The sequence below is a fragment of the Squalius cephalus genome, assembly GCF_949319135.1.
Source record: "Squalius cephalus genome assembly, chromosome: 3".
In the NCBI taxonomy this organism is placed as follows: Eukaryota; Metazoa; Chordata; class Actinopteri; order Cypriniformes; family Leuciscidae; genus Squalius; species Squalius cephalus.
This window is the reverse complement of record NC_137124.1, coordinates 9672213-9693720: the sequence shown is the minus strand read 5'-3', so window position 1 is coordinate 9693720 and position 21508 is coordinate 9672213. Positions and strand designations below refer to the sequence as shown.

Below are 21508 nucleotides of genomic sequence, written 5' to 3'. Positions count from 1 at the left end.
GTGACCAGTGTGAAATAATTAAACATCAGCTCTATTTGACCTTCAGGGGCACCCATGGCTGCTTGTAATAGTGACGTTGTAGAGTCAGCTGTGTGCTTGATCACTGTCCCGTAACGGCCAGTGTTGTGTTTCAATGGTGTCACTCACTTTACTTGGGTAAAACCCTTTAAACTTATTCAGATGTCGCTGAAGTTGACCTTAACTGTCCAAATTGACTTCAGGGGCCAGTTGCATAAACATTACCACTAAGTTAAGACTGTAGTTGTGTCCCAACTGACGCACTGTACACTTACACAATATACTTATGCACTATGCACTCAACCGTGTAGTGTAAGGACTTTATAAGGTTATTTTGTCATTCAACAGCTCCCTCCCTATGAAGTGTCCAACATTCTACGCTTCGTTTTATCGGTTAATTAAGTGCATCATATGGGTATTTAAAGTGCACACTCTTTGAATCTGCTCGGAAGAATGTCGGGGCCGCACCGATCTCAAATCATAAATATCCAACATGTTACATTTTTACGATCTGAAATCCTGTTGTGTGGGAGGAATCCCGAGGACAAACGTGCACACACTCTGTAGATTGTCACATGGAACAATACCAAATCAGAAAGTGAGCTGCCGGAAGACGAAAGCAAAACACGAGTTCATCCAAACCTTTTTGCTTTTTCCCCCCGCAAATTTCTGTAAAAAGCAGTCCAAATTCTATTATCGCCATTTCTTCTTGTCCATTGTCCGCCATGATTGTTTACTCTAAAGTCACCTTTGACCGCAAGAGATTTCTCTAGATTTCCCGTGTTTACAGTCGGGACTCTGGTTGTTTGTGAATGGAATCTGTTAGTGTATGTTGTGCTGTTGTGGTCACATCGCGGCACTCCACACACTATAGGAACAAAACTGTTAAATATATGATTTTTTAAAAATCTTTTAGTGTTGGCCAGCCTTGAGCAGTTATTGCAACTGACCCAGATGAGTAAAATTAGTGCAATGTAAAAACTCAATTATTTGATTTGGTTTAGGTGGTAAGTGGTGTCTGTCTGTTCATCTATTGTCTGTCTGACTGTCTTTTGTCTATCTCTCTCACTCTCACGTCTGTCTGTCTGTCTGTCCTCTCTCCTTATCTAACATCTGTTTGTCAGTGTGTCTAATGTAGGTGTGTATTTTTACTTGTTGGGACCCCAGGAAGAGTAGCCTAGGTAGTGGCTAATGGGGATCCGAATAAACACATCCATCCATCCATCCATCCATCCATCCATCCATCCATCCATCCATCCATCCATCCATCCATCCATCCATCCATCCATCCATCCATCCATCCATCCATCCATCCATCCATCCATCCATCCATCCATCCATCCATCCATCCATCCATCCATCCCTGTCTAAGTAACATTGTTTTTTGTTTTGTTCTCCAGGACAGCACTTTGCAGGCTCAGTCAAACGTCTCCTTCCTGTCCTTACTGAAAGAGCCTTGTGAGGAGCTTGCTCAGCTTAAACCTCGTGAGATTGTACCCAAACTCGCTCACATCCTCAACCTCATTCGTGTGATATGGGTCAACTCCAGCTACTACAACACCCGTGACAGGATCACAGCTCTATTATCCAAGGTACATCATTTTACCAAGAACCTGATTCATTCAGGAACACTACTACTGTGTGTTTGCTCAGAGATACTCCGTGGTTAATTCTGCCGTGGCTTCGTTTTGAATCATTTTCAAAGATGAAATTATTTTCAAAAACGTATGTTACTCTGACATTATCCTCTTGCTAAATGAACTGTTGTTTAAAAGCTCACAATTGCTCATGTGATATTGCTAAAATATCCTATTATATTATGGAATATGTAATCCTTTTATTTAGTATCATAACATCATATGCGCATTCTACAAATGCAAGTCGCCTGTGCAAAATGATTGAGTACAGCAATACATTATATCAGTGTTTCCCAATCCTGTTCCTGGAGGCACACCAACACTAAACATATTTGAACTCTTCTTAATCAAACACACCTGATTCAACTCATCAGCTTGTTAGTAGAGACTCCAAAACAAGAAATAAATGGGTCAGATAAGGAAGACATCCAAAATGTGCTCTGTGCTGATGTGCCTCCAGGAACAGGGTTGGGAAACACTGCATTATATGTTAGGTTATCTCTTTATAATATCACATGAGTGAATTGATTTTTCAATGCTCTGACAATGAAGATTGATCCACTGCACCTTTTTATTGTTATGCACAACCCTTTGTCTAGGAAATCAATCACTTCATGCATAATTTTGTTTGAATCAGCTAATCTCTCATGCTCAGAGGTTTTCCCTCTATCCACTCACACAGACCTATACAGTCATATTAGTACCTGCTGTCTGGATCCCACACCCCCCTCCTCTGCTTCCTGCACATCAAAGTTCGGATTGCTTTGGGCTCCGCCACATAGATAAGCCATCAGCCGCAGTAGCGTAGCACATGTAACACGTGTTCTTCAGATCAGAGGAGCGGGGCCTTGCGTCTCTACGCCACCCGCTCGCATCGGTTCACTTGCTTTTCATTTCCATCCCGGGCTCCTTGAGAGCATCAGGGAAACCGTTTAACCTTCTGTAATTACGCTCTGACCCTTCCTCTGCAGGAATCACATGGTACTGCTGCCACTTTGTTTTTCTCTTTTTTTTTTGTGTCTGTTTCATTTATCATTTTTTTCTCTTTTTCATTCTTTTCTTTGAAAACACATCAAGGCAAATCGGACTGCTACAAAAACGTTTGGTCTAATTGTTTCCTGAGGGGTGAGACCGTGCGCACATGCTGAAATGCCCGCATTAAATCAGCAGTTGTTTTCCAAAGGGCCACTTTTATTCTCTGAGGTCATATTTGCACCTTTGCACCTTTGACTTGCATATGTTTAATGAGTTCAAGTCTGGACAATCTTTTTTTCCCCTTTTGTTTCCCGTATGTTCAAACTTAAAGGGTTAGTTCACCCAACAATGAAATTTTGTCTTACCCTGATTTACTATGGTAAGCCTATTATTAGTGTTTATGTTTTAGACATGTCGGGATGGTTTTCGTGGGAAATTGCGTGTATGCGTCACTCGCCCATGCATGTCTCGTCGTATCCATAATGGTGTGGGAGTGGCAGAGGTTAGTTGTCACAATTAGCGAAAAAGGTTGACATGGAGCAGTTAAATCTCCATCCTCCGGGGAACCACCCGGTAAAAAACAACAACGTTGAACAGAGGAGAGTCTGCTGGCAAAAAGAGACTGCCAGACGATAGAGCTTGTAATAAAACAAGAATCAACATTGGCTTGGTTTTTCTGAGATGGAGAGAACTGAGGGATTTGAAATGTTGTAAAATCTGTTTTTTTTAAACAGATAAATAGCCATATAGCTCTCTAACAGAGTTCACTGTAAAGCAGTATTTATTGTGAAGGGTCATTTCATTATGGTTGTAGTACTGTGCTGTTTTCGAAATGCAGCTTCTAGGTTTGGGCTCACTGCCGGTCTAAAGAAGACAGAAGTTAAATTTTTATATTTATTATTATTATACAAAATAATTATTATTATTATAGAAGTCATGCTTCAAGCGGTGAACAAGTTAAACTCCAATCCACCGGTAATTACTGCAGGTGAAAGACAGTGCTGATGGCCGTTGACAAATTCTGCTACCGAGGTAGCATTTTCGCAGCTGATACTCTGACATCAGTGCCCGCATCGCAAAAGCAAGTTTTGCCTTCGGTGGACTGTCCAAGAGAATATGGGATGAGCACGGCATTCGGCTGGACACATAAGTGGCAGTTATAAGACAGTCATCCTCACGGTGCTGTTATATGAATCTGAGTCCTGGACCATTTATTGACGGCAGATTACCAAACTTGATTAGTTCCATATGCGCTGTCTCTGATGTATTGCACATGTCAAATGGCAGGATAAAGCCCCAAATACTTGGGTACTTCAGACCTGTGGCATCACTGGTATTGAGGCCTTCCTGCTTGCTGCGCAGTTTCGCTGGTCTGGACATGTTGTACGCATGGCAGATTCACGCCTGACGAAGCAGGTTTTTAATGGCCAGCACCAGAGCGGCATACGCTCTCAAGGAGGGCAACTAAAACGCTACAAGGATGGCCTCAAAGCCAATTTGAAGGAGCTGTCAATCAAGAAGTAGTGGACTAATGGTTGTGCTTAAGCCTGCCCTAATTTACATGAAACTCAAACTGCAACATTTGGAAAAGAAGAGCGACAAGAAAAACAGCACAAGCGTACAAAGGAATAAAATATGAGCAGAAAATGTAAAAGAGCACAAAGTACAGAGTAATAAAACCAAGGAAAACAACTTTTAAGAACACATAAACATTTGTGCGATATCATTTTTAATGTGTTTAAAGTTTTGATTCATCCTTTTTATTTATTTTAAATGCGCTTTTAATTTTTTGATTCACGCTTATTATATTTTGATCCGTGACCACGTCGTTTGCTATTCTGATCATTTTGCATTCTTTTTTTTCAGTTTGCGCAATATATTTTTTACATGTGTTCTTATTTTTTCATCTGTGACCGCAATACTTTTGGTGGGAATTTAATCCCATAGCCACCCAGAAATATCCAGAACCTTTCTTTTAATCTGTCAGAAATGTACTTCAGTTCAGCCACAACACTGTAATTTTTTATGCAGTCTTACCCAGGCTAAATGCCTGCGGTTCAGTCAAGTGAGCTCTCTGCACTTTGTTCTTACCTTGTCAAATACACAGAATATCTGATGTGAAAGTTCTATTGTGTTAGGTCAGTGCTAGTGCTATGAAAATGGCTTAGGTTATGCCATAATGATTTTTGAAGTGAAAGAAAGTTCTCTTCTCCCGCAATGGGAAAAAAAGCCTTCATGAGTTTACATGCATTTTTTTCTACTGGAAAATTGAATTTCTATTTGCCTGAGTGGAAGATTCCGGCGACTGATATAGGCCCTCTCTGTGGAGATTTTTATGTTTTTATTGTTATTCTATGAAATAATGTTGCCATTTTTCTCATGGCTGTTCCACCATGCCATGAATTTACTGTGAGTTTAAATCACCCGCTAAGCTCCATTAATACTCAGTGACTTGGATCTTGTACCTGGTTCACAGATTTGGCCCATGCTCCTATAGGACTGATGGGGGATCAACAACCCCTGACCAAATTTCGATATGAAACATTTCAGAAGAAATTGAGGAAACTGTTCTAAAATCAGAGTGTAACGATGATTTCTATCAACGGCCATATACAAATGCATCTAAATGGACTGTGAAGTCCACCCAGTGCTCTGTTATCATTGGCTGCGTGCAATAGCGTGTTAGCTGTGCTGTGTTTACTGAAGGTGAAATGGACCCTGGTATTTGCACTCTTTTTTAGACTTTAGAGGGTTTCTCCCCTTCCAAGATGTAAAATAACATGGGAAACCTGATTATTTCAGCAGGGAAACATTTTATTGCGCTTGCAGTGAGGAAGGAAAGAAAGAAGGTGGTAGAGAGAAAAGACGTGGAGCAGAACTTGCTTTCTTGATTCAGTTTCCAGTCAGAGGTTTCCAGCTAATAATTTCCAATCAGAGGGCATTTGAGTCACGATGTGTGTGTTTGTGTGTGTATTTGTATGTGTGCGTCACGACCGCCTTCCTTTGTCTCTCCCTCAGGGCTTCAGCATTTCTTTTATTTGTTTTTGGTTTGTTTTCCCCCCCGTCCTATTTCTCCGAGCTGGTAGAGCCTACATCAGATTTAATATCATTTTCCAATCAGCCAGCGCTAGGGGCCATGGACTTTGGACTCGCGTGTGCTGTTACATTTAATACCAAGAGAAAAATACAGAGGTAAAGAAAGAGTTCAAATACGTAAGGCCTTCAAAAGAATAATTTGTAATAATTATGCTGGCAGTCTGAAACTGATTGTTATTTCGTACATGAGACTCACAGCTCTATATGCCGTCTGCTTCCCACCGTCTATTTTCTGATATGAAACACCATCTGCCAGGGTTTCTTAAAGCTCAACGCTTGTCATCTATTCTTACCTCTTACGTCCACCTAACCCTACTTTCAGCTCCGTCTAGTTTTTTTTTCTCACCGAAGTTGAGATGCGCTTCTCTGCTGATTTTCAAGAGCCGCTGTGACAGAAATGGAAGAAACGTCTCTGATTGAACAAGGCCTTAGAAATCTCTTGAGACGCAGGCGTTGGGACATGTGTTGTCTTCATTTACAGAAGGTTCTTTTTTTCTTTCAGTAAAGAGAGGAATGACAAAAAAATATATGAACTCATAAGCTGTTTAATTCTGTGGCTCTCTTAACCTTTTGCTTAAATGAGAATTTTGAGTCATTTACATATCAATTTAATTTCCTCTTGTTTTGTGCCTCCTTCATTAAAACAGGAATTTGCCTGGCACTGTAATCAGGGTGTAGTACACATTACTGCAGCATGGTGTGTGTGTACACACACACACACACACACACTTTCTCTAACTCTTTTTTTTCCACATACACATATACACATTCTTTTCCCCTTTTTCCAATGATACACTGTACACATGTAGAGCTACTTTCTCTCTCTCTCTCTCTCTCTCTCTCTCTCTCTCTCTCTCTCTCTCTCTCTCTCTCTCTCACATGTTCGTTTCAGTGCTCTATGGGGTTCCTCTGTCAAAAGAAACTAAAAATGAATGGAAATCTGTCGTTTCACATCCTCCACTATATACATCATCAGCCATAATTACACTTTCTTCTCCTCTCTTCCTCTCTCCTCTTTGTTGCCTTCTCTTCATTCTTTTTTTCTTTGCTCGCTTCTGTACAGCGATCTCTGTTTTTGTAAGGCGCATACGTCTGAGTGACACCAGGCACAAAAGCCAAGGTTTTAACAGGAGTAAATCCTGTCTGATTTGTATAAAAGTCTGTACTCAAGGTTAATCTACACCTGAATGCAGAGCACATTACGGCACACACCTGTCTGTGCTTGCTTTGGTACAGTCAATGTGGTTCTCTCATCAAACATTCATGTGCAAATCCTCACTTATGAGGCATGCAGTAGATACAGACACAAAGACAGATTCATACTTGGATCACTGGGTGTTTAATTTAAATACAGTATCTGTACTATGAGTGTGTTTTTTTGTTGTTGCAGATGAGTAACGAGATCATCCGTCTGTGCTGTCGGCAGATCTCTCTGGACAGGATCTTTCAGGGTTACGTGATCTCCAGCAAGCAGATTCTGAATGACTGTATCCAGTGCTGCCTGACATGGAAAGAGCTCTACTTGCACACCTCCCAGCTCCACCACAAGTACAGTAGCCCTAAATCATCCTTTCTGTCTCTCTCTCTCTCTCTCTATCTGAGTTCTGCTCTGTTCTCTACAGCACAGGAACACGACACTTAGAACTGCACTGCGATTGCACTGTATTACAGCAGCACCCATTCACTTTACACGCCATAACTGAGATTTTCTACGGTTAGCAGTGCCATGTATCTTTTTGGTTGCATGCGTAATATCACAGGATATGTGTATACTTGAGTATTACTGTGAGTGAGCGTGTGTAACCATGTATATTTGGTTATTTTGTTGCTCTAAACCCGCTACATTGTTATTTTGTTATGCTCATAAAGCTGCATCGCCAATCGGCTCTTGCAGTGTTGCCATGTCCACTTATTATAGCCATCTTTGGCTTGTTATTTTTTTTTACAATTTTGAAGTGACAACTTAGTTTGTATTATTATTTTAACATGGATGTGGCCACAGTTCTTTGAATGGATAAAAGCTATGGCCACTATGTAGCTATGCCCCTGTATACCATTCGAAACTTACAGACACCAAGTTTTTTTTATGTTGTTGAAAGAGTGCATTTATTTGATCAAAATGCAGTACAAATATTAGCTCAGAAGAAATCACGAAGAAAAGTAGTAACAATGACAAGCAAACTGTTTGGAATTAAGTTAACAAGTATTGAGAGTATATAAAGAGAGAGTGCTTAACATCGTTGTGAATAATAAGAGGCATCCCTTATCTTATGCTTTTGAATTAATGCCATCTGGCCGACGGTACTGTGTTCCCTAATGAATGAAAAACAGGTCCAAACTATCTTTCATCCCCCAAGCAATTCGATTTTTCAGTGATGGTCAACTGGTCTGGTTGTCCTAATTAGATTTATTAGATTTAAATTATTGTTTGTATATGCCAACTGTGATTTTTTAAAATGTCTGTGTGAGCATGCTGCAAACTCCTTTCCCTACGAGGATAAATAAACTTCTACTACTATATATTTTTTGTGACAGTGTAAAAGTCTGTCACTTTTTGATCATTTTAATGCATCCTTGCAGAATACAAGTATTAATGTCTTTCTTTAAAAAAAAAAAACTTGTTGACCCCAAACTTTTGAACAGTAGTGTGAAATCTTTTTATTTGTGGTTGTGATGCTAATGCATTTGTAAATCACATTTTATAAAAATGTGACTGATAAGGATTAATGCTAGTAATACTGCTATTAGCACTTTTTTTCTAATTTAACAATTACAGTTACTGCTAATGCTGCTGCGCTCATAATGTGGTTCTTTATATTAGGTTACTTATAACTAATAAGGCTAGCACTACTAACACAACCAATATGCTAAAACTGCTGCCACTGTTTGCACTTGCTACTGCAATTCTCCTGTATTACTAGTGCTTCTAATACAACACATTCTTTAACTGCTAATGTGTTGCTGCGTTAGCACTGTTAATATAGCTCTCTTCATTATTATCCCTGATAATACATTGCTGCCACGGTTTCTGCTGTTAAGCACAAACACGGTTAAGCAATTACCACCAATATCATTGCTGTACTACTCATGCTACTATTGACATCTCAGCTCTCACCACAACCTTGGTTCTTACAGTATTTTGGTTGGCCACTCTAAATTCTGTTTCATGTTCAGCTAAGTGTTCTTCTGCCTGAGTCAACTGTACACAGATAGTGTTCGGTTTTCTTCCTTTCTATACAGCAGCTAATATTATTCACTGCACACCCTGCTCTCTCTCTTTCTCCTTTATAGCCCTTCCTCTCCCTGTCATTTCCTCCATCAATGACTCTAACTAACCCACCCAGACATCTCAGCTCTCTCTCTCTCTCTCGTTTTCTCAGTGGAAATGATACTGCTGCTAAATGAGAGTGCCAAAGCCATGCAGTGATTGCAGCCCTCCTGCCAAAAAGAACAGCATTTTACGGTGCGATGACAGAGTTTCTTCTTCAAAGTGATGGCAACTTACCGCCAAATGATGGAGGCTGAACACGACAGCATCCATTTGAAAGAAGCTCTCTCAGAGTCATCTCCCGTAGTTTATTTTTATTTTTATTATTGCACGTAGGTTTTGGCTGGCATTTCTACTTTAGGTGTGGTGAAACTTTGCAATACGGTTTCATCATCTCGCAGCAGAATGCAGCGACTGCTTTGTAAACTATGGCACAATGCTGTGATTTTGAAAGATGTTAACAGTGTAGCAAATGCTGTATTGTTGAGGATGAATGTAGCAGATTCAGTGGGAGGGATGCTCTGTTGTGTAGAGGAAACATTTATTTCATAAGCAAGTCTTCTCTACAGGATACAGCCATTCAGTTGTGGCTTTTTAAAACAGCAAGGGGCTCCAGAGGTTTTTCACGGAAAGTAATGTGTGGTCAACCAAAGACGGCACAATGTTTTTAGTGGGTTACACCCTAAGGTCTCTCACTTTCACTCAAACCCTGCAGTTTTTTGGATTGTATCAGATTTTTTGGTGTTGTGGGCCTGCTGGTTGTTTATGACTGTTGGCTTCATTTGTTGTGTTGGAAGAAAAGGGTTTGCTTTGCTCTGAATCCTCCAAATTACAGCACAACTGACTCACAGTTCCACCTCTCTTACCGACACCGTACAATGGACCTCATTCATGAAACACGAGCAGAACTAATTTTTGTGTATACCGTTCGTAAAGCCGTTCTGGTGTATATTTTCGGATTCATGAAAATGTTCGTATTTTCAAAATTATAGTTGGCATGAAAAATTTACAACTGCTCCCTACCACGTGTAAATGGTGCAGAAAACCTTTGGACATTCTGTTTTCTTTTAGGTGAACTGATGACACTGCATTTTGATGCACTATGTAGCATAATAGTATACATATGACTTTATAGCATAATAATATAAAAACGAGTTTGCCCTCTTTTTTTTTGTCTGAGAGTTGAAAGCTGTTAAACTTTGGGTAAAACACAGCCAAGTCACTGTCACTTTTTACCCAGCCGTCCAATCAAAGTGGAGTAGGGGTGGGACATATACCACACCGACCAACCATCGTCCTTGTACAATGACTGAGAACAACAAAGGAGAAGTTAATATTGCTGTTTACTGCATTTTTATATTCAGATATATTCTTTAAAATGAGATTCTAGTAACCAAAGCTAGATCTCAGCTGGTAAAACGAAGAGCAGAGCTCCTGGCACTTTTTCAGCTGGCTAAATTCGCTTTGGTGAACACACGTTAATTGAATATTTATTGTTAGGCATGTGGCCTATTAGTCTCTTTTGCATTTATGCAATATACTGGAGCAAAACCTGAGAAGGGAGTCCGGAAGATTCCACATCGTTCCTGGACACACAATTTGTGTAGTTGTAATTCATAGGCAGGGATTATGCTAGTTGTGAACTATTTACGAATGATTGACAATTCATTAACATACACATGTTTACCTATCAAATCTGATGTTTACGAAGCGTTTGTGAATCTGGAGTAGAGTTTTCGGGAAGGTCTATTTTACATGCAAATTACTCAGAATTGAAGTTTCATTAATGATGCCCAGTGAAACTTAACCTACATTCAGTAAATATTTTTAACAATCAACCTGATTTACTGCTTAATTATAGAATTATTATTGAATAGTTTTGTTTACTCACTATTTAAGTTTTATCAACTTTAATAAAGACATGTAATGCATCTCAGACAGTGCAGTTCCTCTGTTACAATGTACTATTAAGAATTCAAAAATTGGCACTAGTTCAATCCCACTTTTCTTTATTGGTAATTATGGTTGCTTTGTTACATATTTTTTTGTGATGTCAAAGTATACATTTTTTTTCTGATCATGTGACAGGATAACAAGCACCTCGCTTACCATGACATGTACATTACTCATATAAAACATGAGCTGCCATACTGAGCAATTTAAAACTACATTGAACAATTGTAAACCATGTAAATAAAAGGAACAAATTACACAGAACTTTAAAGTTGATACAAAGTTAAAGTTGAAATTTACTTTAAATCTAAATATCTATTCTAATAATATTAAAAATAAGATGGGAAATTAAGTCATGGCAACTTGATATTTAAATTTGAATGATACATTTACTTAAAATAATTGAGTTAAAAAGCCATGCACATTCTTGTCTATGTGAAAATTAATAGATATCATAAAAGTCAATGGGATCCAAAACAACATTGGTCCCAATTGTCTTTAATTTTATGGACAAATGATAACAGAATTTTTATTTTTGCGTACAATTTTCCTTAAATGGTGTTGTTTTAATTACTTTATCATGCCCTTGACAATTGTTGATTTATGACTGAAAACAAGATGTCATTGTCATGACAACATTGGCAAAATTTCAAGATGATCTGATGTCGCATTTGATGTGGAGGCGGCACGGAGGGTGTTTGTCAAAATGGAGGCATTTGTCAAAATAGGATACTCAGGTTTGTGCTTCTGTGCTATAGAGTCTGTTATTTAGCATACTGATATTTGGAAGAAAGAAAAAGACCCACTTCAGAGATAACATCTGTGTTTTTTCTCCAGTAGAGGAGCTATGTTTACTGATTTGACCAGAGCATCAGGAATCCTATACATTCGAGAGCTTGCGAATAGAATCGTCACAGAAGAGCATGCAAGCTTTGTTATTACGAGGTGTTTGTTGTTGCAGTACCATTAATGGCCTTCCAGCTGCAGCAATAATAGCCTCACTCCTGCGGCCTGGGCTGATGGCAGCACTTGAAGTGTATCGATTGCTGCACTAGTGAATTCAATACAGCGCTGCAACTAAAAACGTACGGCACGGCAGGCCTCAGAGGTAGGTTTTGATTGTCCCTGCTTTACGATGTATTGAGTGCGAGAGTGAATACCCTGTGTTAAAGCAGACAGCGTTATAAATGAGCAATGCTAAAGCTCGATCCAGATGCTTGAGGTTTTGTGTTAAGCAAACCAAGACCTGTTTCTGTTTTCAGTTTGAAGAGGGAGACCGTTACGCACACACTCGCAAATGTCTTAGTCCTTCAGAGTTCATTTTCTCGGGTGACGTCTTCGAGATGGGCGCTTTTAGATACCGTTTTATACTATTTGTAATAAACACATGTCAGCTTTTGAATACTCGTGCCGTTATTTGCACGGACAGGAGGAGAAGAAAAGCAGCAAGTGTCATTGGCACTTTTGCTGCTCACATCACGTCAGATACTTTCAGAGAAATGATTGATCAAAGCCAGCCGTCAGCTCTATCAGTCTGGACAGCCACGAGTCAAAGGTCACCAGTGTTTTTCTCCAGAGCTATTTTACTTGCATCGTATGTATAAGTAAGGATCACTTAAGTTGGTTTGCTCAACTTCATGGTGTATATGTCTATATATATATTATGTGTGTGTTGTGACACATGATTAATGTATGGTTTGCTGTAGCATGCCCTTCATCCTCTGTCCTCCTGGTCCTCCTCTGTCCCCCTTTTTTTCTTTTTCTCTTTTGATTTTCACTCTCACTTTATCATTCAATTTCTTTTTTTTCAATCTTTAATAAAAAAAATTCTTCACCTCTTTTTTTCCTTTTCACCCCATTTGAAAGACAAATCACAAATGAGATCTCTGTAATATATCTGTTGTTCTTGACAGTAATGGGATTTAATGGAGTCTTTACTCAAGTATTAATCTAACGTCTTTCCAATTTTCAGATGAGATCTCAACAATATCACAAACTGTGCTCAGATTTTCCAAGATACTAAAATCTGCAATCTAAAGTGAAAGGCTATGTTTTTCTGACCTCATAATTTTTAATCAAAATGTCATAACTCATCTTTTCCCGTGTGGTATGTCATTTTATCTGCTTAAGACCCAACACTTTCTTACAATTGACTGCAAGCTTGCATTCAGATCTGCCTCGATCCAATCAAAAACTGATGGCCCTTCATTTTTCTTTCTTTTCCGATAATCCTTTTCACTCGGATGTACGTCACAAAACGGCAGAAAAGATCTGTCAGTACTTCCGTTTTATAGCCATTTTAACATTTGGCAGTTCAATCGAATGAGTCAAGAGACGGAAGTCAAGTGCATTGCAGGATGTAGTACTCTATATATTTCTCTCTTATTATACTGTTCATTTTTGGTAAATGTAGCAGGTCACTTTATTCTGTGAATAAAGAAAAGAAAACTTTGAGACAACCTGAGGCAACGTTGATACTGAAATGAAACATAATTGAGAACTTCAGTTAAGTTTTGTCAAATCAAGTCACCTTCATTTATATAACGCTTTTAACAATATGAACAATATGGAATACAGCAAAATGAACAATATGGAATACAGTGATAATAGGAAATTAAAGTATTCGAGCAGTTGATTTTGAAATTCTGGGTATTATCGACTGGACGGAATTTTGAGATTGCAATAGACGTGAAGGACTATAATGCGTTAAGAGCTCGCTCAAGTACTGCGGAGATAAACCATTTAGTGCTCTGCAAGTAATCAGCAATATTTAAAAATGTATACGATGTTTAATAGGGAGTCAATGCAGTGTTGATAGAACCAGGCTAATATGGTCAAACTTCCTGGTTCTGGTAATAACTCTAGCTGCTGCGTTTTGGACCAGCTTAAGTTAATTTATTAAGCATGCAGGGCAACCACCCATAAGAGCATTACAGTAATCTAGCCTTGATGTCATGAACGCATGAACTAATTGTTCCGCATTTGTCAATGAGAGTATATGTTGTAATTTACAGTGCTATGCATAAGTTTAGACACCCATACTAAAGTTGACTAAAAAGAGGAATAAAAAATCATCTTTTGGAAATTGAACTTAATGCCTTAATTTAAAAAATTAGGAAAAATCCAACCTTTAAGGACACCAATTTTCTTTGTGAATGAATAATGTATCGTAAATAAATAAATGTTCTTCCTTAAAATACAGGGTGCATAAGTTTGGACAGCCCAAGTATTTTTAAGTATTTTTTTATATTTTTTTTTTAGGATACTATGCATCCTGATAAAGTTCCCTTGGCCTTTGGAATTAAAATAGCCCCACATCATCACATAGCCTTCACCATACCTAGAGATTGGCATGGGGTACTTTCCATAAGATCATCTCTCAATGCAAATTAAAACTAGCTATTAGGCTAACTGAAATAAAACCATGCCAATCTCTAGGTATGGTGAAGGCTATGTGATGATGTGGGGCTATTTTAATTCCAAAGGCCAAGGGAACTTTATCAGGATGCATAGTATCCTGGATCCATGAAGTAACTGGCCTTTAAAAATAAAAATCTGCCTGCCTCTATGGGAATTTAACATAGGGGTGTCCAAACTTATGCACCCTGTATTTTAAGGAAGAACATTTATTTATTTACGATACATTATTCATTCACAAAGAAAATTGGTGTCCTTAAAGGTTGGATTTTTCCTAATTTTTTAAATTAAGGCATTAAGTTCAGTTTCCAAAAGATGATTTTTTATTCCTCTTTTTAGTCAACTTTAGTATGGGTGTCTAAACTTATGCATAGCACTGTATATATATTTTTAAGATGGAAGAATGTGGTTTTACAGATAATAGAAATGGGACTTTCAAATGAAAGATTGGTATCAAAGAGCACACCCAGGTTCCTAACCGACGACGAGGACTTGACAGAGCAGCCGTCAAGTGTTAGACAGTATTCTAGGTTATTACGTGTCCAGTAATTAGAATTAAGTAGTAGGAAATTACTAGTCAGCTTACTAGTTTTGTGAGCTATGAAAGCATTAATATCTTCATCTTGACTTTAAGTTTTCTTTTTCTTCACTTTTCCCTTCACTCCTATTCCCTCTTTTCTTTACCCTTAGTTTTATTGAATTTTGAGTCAATCATGTCAGATTTTCCAGACAATGCCTTTAAAGGTTGCTCAGTAAGGAGCAGTGCACCCTGTCCCCATATGAATCGTAACCTTTGTGGTCAGCCTGGTTATTCTTCTGTATAATGACTGAGCTTGAATCCTTTCAGGCTTTCTTAAACACAGATGACCTCATAAAATATCTGTCATGGTTGGAATCATTGCCATGGTACCGCTAACTGCTCCGGCAGTCGTGCTTTGAACGAAAGTTTTGCAGATTGTGTTTGTGTGTTTGTGTTTAAGCGCGCACACGTTTATGTGTGTGTGTGTGTGTGTGTGTGCAGTCCTGGTATTCCCTACGTTATGGGGACCCAATGTCCCCACAAGGATAGTAATACCAGTAATCTTTGACCTTGTGGGACATTTTTTTAGTCCCCATCAGGAAAACAGCTTATAAATCAAATAAAATTAAGATTTTTTTGAAAATGTAAAAATGCAGAAAGTTTTCTGTGATGAGCAGGTTTATAGTTAGGGGATATAATACATACGTAGTTTGTACAGAATAAAAAATAATTATGTCTATGGAAAGTCCCCATAAAACATGGAAACTGTATGTGTGTGTTTGTGTCATGATTCTAACACCTGCTTCATTACACATTTCATTTTAACAACTGAATTCTTAATTCTGTCATTTAGTTTTGATACTATAGTGTTTTATAGTGTTACATTTGCCACTGACATCATAGCTATGATGAAATCATGCATGATAGCTACCAGTGAGAGTGTTTTCATCCATGTTCACTTAACAACCTAGAGATTACATACTGTAGATATTACTTTGAATTCATATTTGGCATAAAAAATTCAGACAGCAGTAGAAAAATATTGGACATCTAAAAATGATTTTATGCAACTCTAAAGTCAGTTTTCTTGAAAATTCACAGTGAAACTGTCACTTTTTTTCTCAGGCTGAGAGGGAGCTTTACTAAGCATGGTCTGAATAACTGACATTTTATTGGTTAGCCTATTTAAATTAAATTGCCCCCTCTTATGGTTGCCGCCGATCCCCTACTGTTTTGTCTAGTTAGGACCAATAATGGCGAACACTTTTATGAAACACTGGTCTCATTTTAATTAATATTTTGTTTATTTGGTGAAAATGCTGGGTGTTTGCATTTCACTGATTTCACTCATTTATTTTTCCGTAAGCACTTAGCTTCTTGATCAACTCACTCACATTTTCTGTTTAAGTCAACATCTCTAACCTTGCTAGATGTTGTAATAACATTTTATCATGGTTCATGGTATGCAGTTACTCGTTCAAAGGGATGTGACCCTGGAGCCAGAGAGCGTGTAAGAGAATAAACATAATGATATCTTATCGTCTATAATCTGTGTTACTGCCTATGTCTGACATTCACCTCTGTGTCCTCCTGTGTGTTTAGACAGTGCATTCATCACTATGGGCCCAATGACGACCTTCTCTGAGACCTATACCACTGGATCATGTCTATCTCATAATCACTTACTCTGTCTGTCTCTCTCTCTCTCTCTCTTTCCCAGAACAACCATGTTCATCGCTTTTTGTCTGTTATTCTTCCTCCCAATCCCTTTTAGTTGTACAAAAGTTGCCCTCCCTCACCCCTCTTCCTTTCTTTCTTTTGCATGACAGCCGTTTACTGGAGCATTATTACTCCCTGTATAAGCCCTTCTTTAATTAGACACCAATTTGAACGGATTTACGCTTTTTCACATGCCAAAACATTCATATTGGCTGTTTATCCCTGTGGTTAAAGGGCATAGCTGTCAAACTGACCATAATTCATGGCGATATTAAGTGTTTTGCAGTGAACTGAGCAGCCCGGCGTAGCTCCGTTCCCTCCGAAATAACATGGGCTAACTGGTGATTAAGGATTTAGAAGACGAAGTGGAGATGCCTGTGTCGGGTGGTCCTGTAAATGATTCAGGAGAACTGATTGCTGGTGTGCGGCTCACCGTCATTTCAATGTGTTTTTGAATCTCAGTCATTAAAGCTCGGCCCGCATTTCAATTTAAGCTCTCATCCTCCGCTCTGATGACTATGATCTCTGTGCAAGGCGAAAATCGTAATTTAGTCGTTGCGCCAGACGGCAGTTATTTTTCTCTTTAATAATACATATTAAACTTTTTTTTTCTGGGATTTCTTTACATAAATCAAAGTAGTATGAAAGATGAAAAGGAAATTTGCATTTTACGCGTGGAGACCTTCCTAGAACTTATGCGGTGGCTTGTTATTACCCCACTCATACTGTTATAGAGGCTGTAAATGAATGAAATCGCAAAACGTTAGCAAACGGATCGCTCCAAATGATCAACGTCCCAGTGTATCTTGACATCAGCTTTGAACTGAGGAAGAGTTGTAGTCAAGACCACCTTAACCGAGACCAAGTCAAGACCAAGACCCACTGTGTGTTGAGCCAAAACTTTGCGAGTTTGACAAAGACAAGACCAAAGAAGGGCGAGACAGAGTCAAGACTAAGACCAGACCAGCATTCCTTAAATTCATCTAAAAGATCCACTTTACTGATTGAGAAATGTCTTATATTTAATCAATTAGTACTTTTAGAATAATAAGACACTATATAGAGCTGTTACCAATCAAATGAAATCACTAACAACAGAGTTCATCTTTGCACTGCAGAGGTGGGACAGAAGTTCATCTGAAGCATCTGAATTGGTACAAATACAACTGCATGCATAATGTTGAGATTTTTTTTTTTAAATAAAATGTTTTTTATTGAACATTTGTATAAAATCAGTATGTTTTCAATTGTGCTCATATTTGTGAAAACGGCTCTCTAACTCTTGTGATATTGTTTAATTCTATCTTATGTAATAAAAAAAAAACAAGATCTCATACAAGTACTGTACTTTTTTGCAATCATATTATATTTTGTAGCCATTTGTATTAATTTTGGTGACATTTTTGACACAACCCCACATTGATTTCTGATCCAGCACGACAGTAGCAAAAGAAATAAAATTAGAAATTAGTTATTGATTGCATTGAAGCAGGACGTTTTACATCCAGCCCCATTAATGATGTTAACAAATAAAACTGACAATGCACCAGCAATTTAGTGATATTCCTGCAGTTGTGGCCTTGAAATGAAATCCTGAGTCCTCTCAGTCTTAGACCGAGACAAGGCCGAGTACAAATGCGGCCAAGATTAAGACCTCCAAAAAATGTCCGGTTTCAAATACCACAACACTACTACCACAACAAAACACTCCAGTCAAGTAAACTCAGACATGTTTATTTATAGCACTGTAAGCCAGCGCTCAATCGGCCCAAAGTAGGCATCCGACCAGCGGGGAAGGTCTCTGCGTGGTACTGTCTTTTCTCGTGGCAAAGTATTTTTGATAAAATGCAATACATTTTCTCATATGTATTTTCTCGTTATTTCATCTGACTCCATAAATGAAAAGGTTTTAATGATATCTGTGCATCATTAAATGTGAATGAATGTTCGACTATTCCTTTTAACTCTTTACTGCAAATAATGAGTCCGTTAGAATAAAATCAAATGTTTACAATTTATTATGTCAGGTAAATATATCATGCCAATTGCATAATCAATTCAAAGATAATCAATACAAAACATCGAATGCTCTGGAATAAAGAGAAGAGATGCGAACCCGACATTAGGAAATACATGATGCTGAAGTCTTTGAGGTCCTTCAACATCAGGGGCTGATCTGAGGTACAGAATCGCGCTGATCCTTCTCTTTACATTTCATTATATACAGTAGACAGAAACTTCTTTCACATGGAAACATCTGCTAACAATGGGAATTTACATTCAGAGTTGACACCTTTTGGGAGTAGGAGATCATTTGTCTAGAGACCACCTTCCTTTGTGTGCCAGTTATCTCTAAACTCTTAAAAACCTTATTACCTTTTGTTTTACTTATTTGGGAATGAGACACTTGTACCAGTCGCACTGAGACATTTCAAATTATACTTAACATGTATAATACTCGATGATAATTATTGACATTAAAACATATAGATTCTTGTGTGAGTGTTGGGGATCTCAGCATGAGGGAGAAGAAGTGGGGGATGAGGAGAAGAAATGTAGATTAGGATGATTCGGTGAGACTTTCGTCTCGATAGTGCACAAGGGTGAGTTCAAATGTTAATTTCCTTTGTTCTCTCAGAGAGTAGCTCTCTCTTCCAGTTCTTCCAGTTTTTCCAGTCTTATAGCACTTATACAATTGATACTTTGCAGTCACGTGATATCTGGCGGGCAACAAACACGGTTAGTGCATCCAATCGCACAACAACTATCTGGCATGTCGTGTACACCTCAAAACACCAACTTTTGTATATTAAAACTGGCAACGTCCTGGCAAGATCCTTGATTAGTTTACTGGTTTTCGTTGCTAGAGAATGACGTTCTTGCCCGCCAGCCAGTACAACTGACGTCACGTGCAAAGTATCAATAGAATGCTTTAAATCAAACAGATTTACAGTATTAAACATAAAATTACAGTGAATTACAGTTCAATGTCTACTATAAAGCAGCTCTCCAGTGTTTGTTTTCATTCGCGGACTTCTGACCTCGACGGATTCAACAGAAAAAATGAACCGGATAAGATTTCCATGTCAAAGAAGGTGGAGCCTTAGAGCCACACCTGTCCTATTACGTACTCGCCATGGACCAATGGTAGTTCGATGGTGTTGACCAGCCGGAGCAAACTTTTTGCTTTAAAAAGCTGTTTAGAACTCACAAAACAAACTCCAAACGAACTTCATTTTGGCCTAAATTTTGTTCGAAATGACGTCACACCAGTTCGTTCTTTGATTTCGCTGGAAGTATATTGGGTGCTTCAGAATGAGGCCATGGATCTGGTTTCTCCCTTTGACTAAATCTCTCACTTAACATGTACTATCCGCTAACAGAGTCATCCTGCTGAGGTCTCACTCTCTTTTCCTGTATATCTCTCACACGCTCCCTCTCTTTTCCCCTGCTCGTGACCCTGGCTTCGTCTCTGCCCCGCTAAAGGTGTTTGTCTGTGAGCGGCAGTGAGGATTACCTTTCCATCAGTAGAAGAATGAGGTGTGAAAAGCAATCTGAGGAACGCCAGGCCGGCTGATATGGAACTATGGCGGATGCAATTATGCCTATGACAGATCATTTCTGACCTGATCCCTCACTGCTCTGGATGGCAGCCAGCCACCGCCAGTGTTTTGTTTTGCTTGTGCGCCGTGTGAAATTTAAAAACCTTTAGCAAGGGAGTAGTGACATAGCCGACTTCTCCATTTTTCTCTGCTCTCTCTTACAGTCCTGCTCTTGAGGAACAAAAATGATGGTGAAGATGATGTATGAACTTTTCCTAAACACTCTCTCTTTTTCCTTTCTCTTTTCAGATACTCTTCCCAAGGGTGGTCGCTCGACCAGATTAGCATATTTGCTCTGGTGAATGCCTTTGTGCAAAGATGCAAAGACCTAATAGAGGTGAGAATATAAAATGATGCAAACAAACACACTCACAAACTACATTTTTTAAATGCATGCAGAATTTTTACACCCCTACTTTTTTCAAACACACATCCGAAGAATAGGCTCTCAGATTTCTCAATAATTCACATCTCTGTGTTTTTTTTTGCTTTCGCTTCTCGTATTTTCCAGGACTACTGTCCTTGCTGAGACCTGTATTTTATATCACTTGTCATTTTTATATTTATTCATGCACTTTTTTTGCTGTGTGCTCCTATTAGTTCCACACACTTTTGGCACTTTCCACAAATAGGGCAGAAAATAGTGCATCCTATTCTCTTTCAAAAAGTGATTAGTGAAAATAGAAATTGTTGTCTATCAACCATTATCAAACTGAATTTTGAGCTATTTAGCATTTCATTCATTTAAAAAAAAACAAAAAAAAACATCAAAATTAAATATGGACTCATTATGGGAAAAAAAAATCTATTAAATTTGTAATGCTAGATTTTTTCATTTTTAATAAAAGACATTTAATTCATATGTTTGTTTCTCTTTCTTTCAGGTGTGTGAGTGTCAGCAGCATTTTGCTCGCTGCGAAGAGGGTAAGCAGGTGCCGTTGCCGTGCTTTGCAGGGCGTCAGGGGTCAGAGGTCACTCAGAGATTGCTGTTCATAGAGGCAACCTTTGACAACAGCCTGCAGGTCCTGAAGTCTGTTAAGGACATCCTGGATGTCGGAAGCCCTTTTTGGCACGAGAACTACTCCAGGTGCAGTGTGTTTGTAAATTGATCAGGGCACAGAGAGAAAGAAAGGTTCTGTGAAATAGCTGGCTTTGTTTGTTAAGAGCTACAGTTTGTCCATATGGCCAATATGATATCTACACTGGAAGCGACCAATGTTGCGTCTGCTGGAAGCTGCACATCACCTCTGAATGTTTCCTAATCGTGGACCAATCAGCTTTGAGCCTTGGGCTTCATCAAGAT

General features: G+C 38.6%; 1 protein-coding gene across 1 annotated transcript in view; it reads left to right on the top strand.

Annotated features, from left to right (window-relative positions):
- Positions 1-21508, top strand: part of dnah2 (dynein, axonemal, heavy chain 2) — a 154784-nt gene that overhangs the window by 15595 nt on the left and 117681 nt on the right. Inside the window, exons 8-11 of the mRNA XM_079867707.1 lie at positions 1419-1610; positions 7117-7274; positions 20455-20542; positions 21090-21292. Of these exons, the coding sequence (XP_079723833.1) occupies positions 1419-1610; positions 7117-7274; positions 20455-20542; positions 21090-21292 (641 nt within the window). The remainder of the gene's footprint in view (positions 1-1418; positions 1611-7116; positions 7275-20454; positions 20543-21089; positions 21293-21508) is intronic.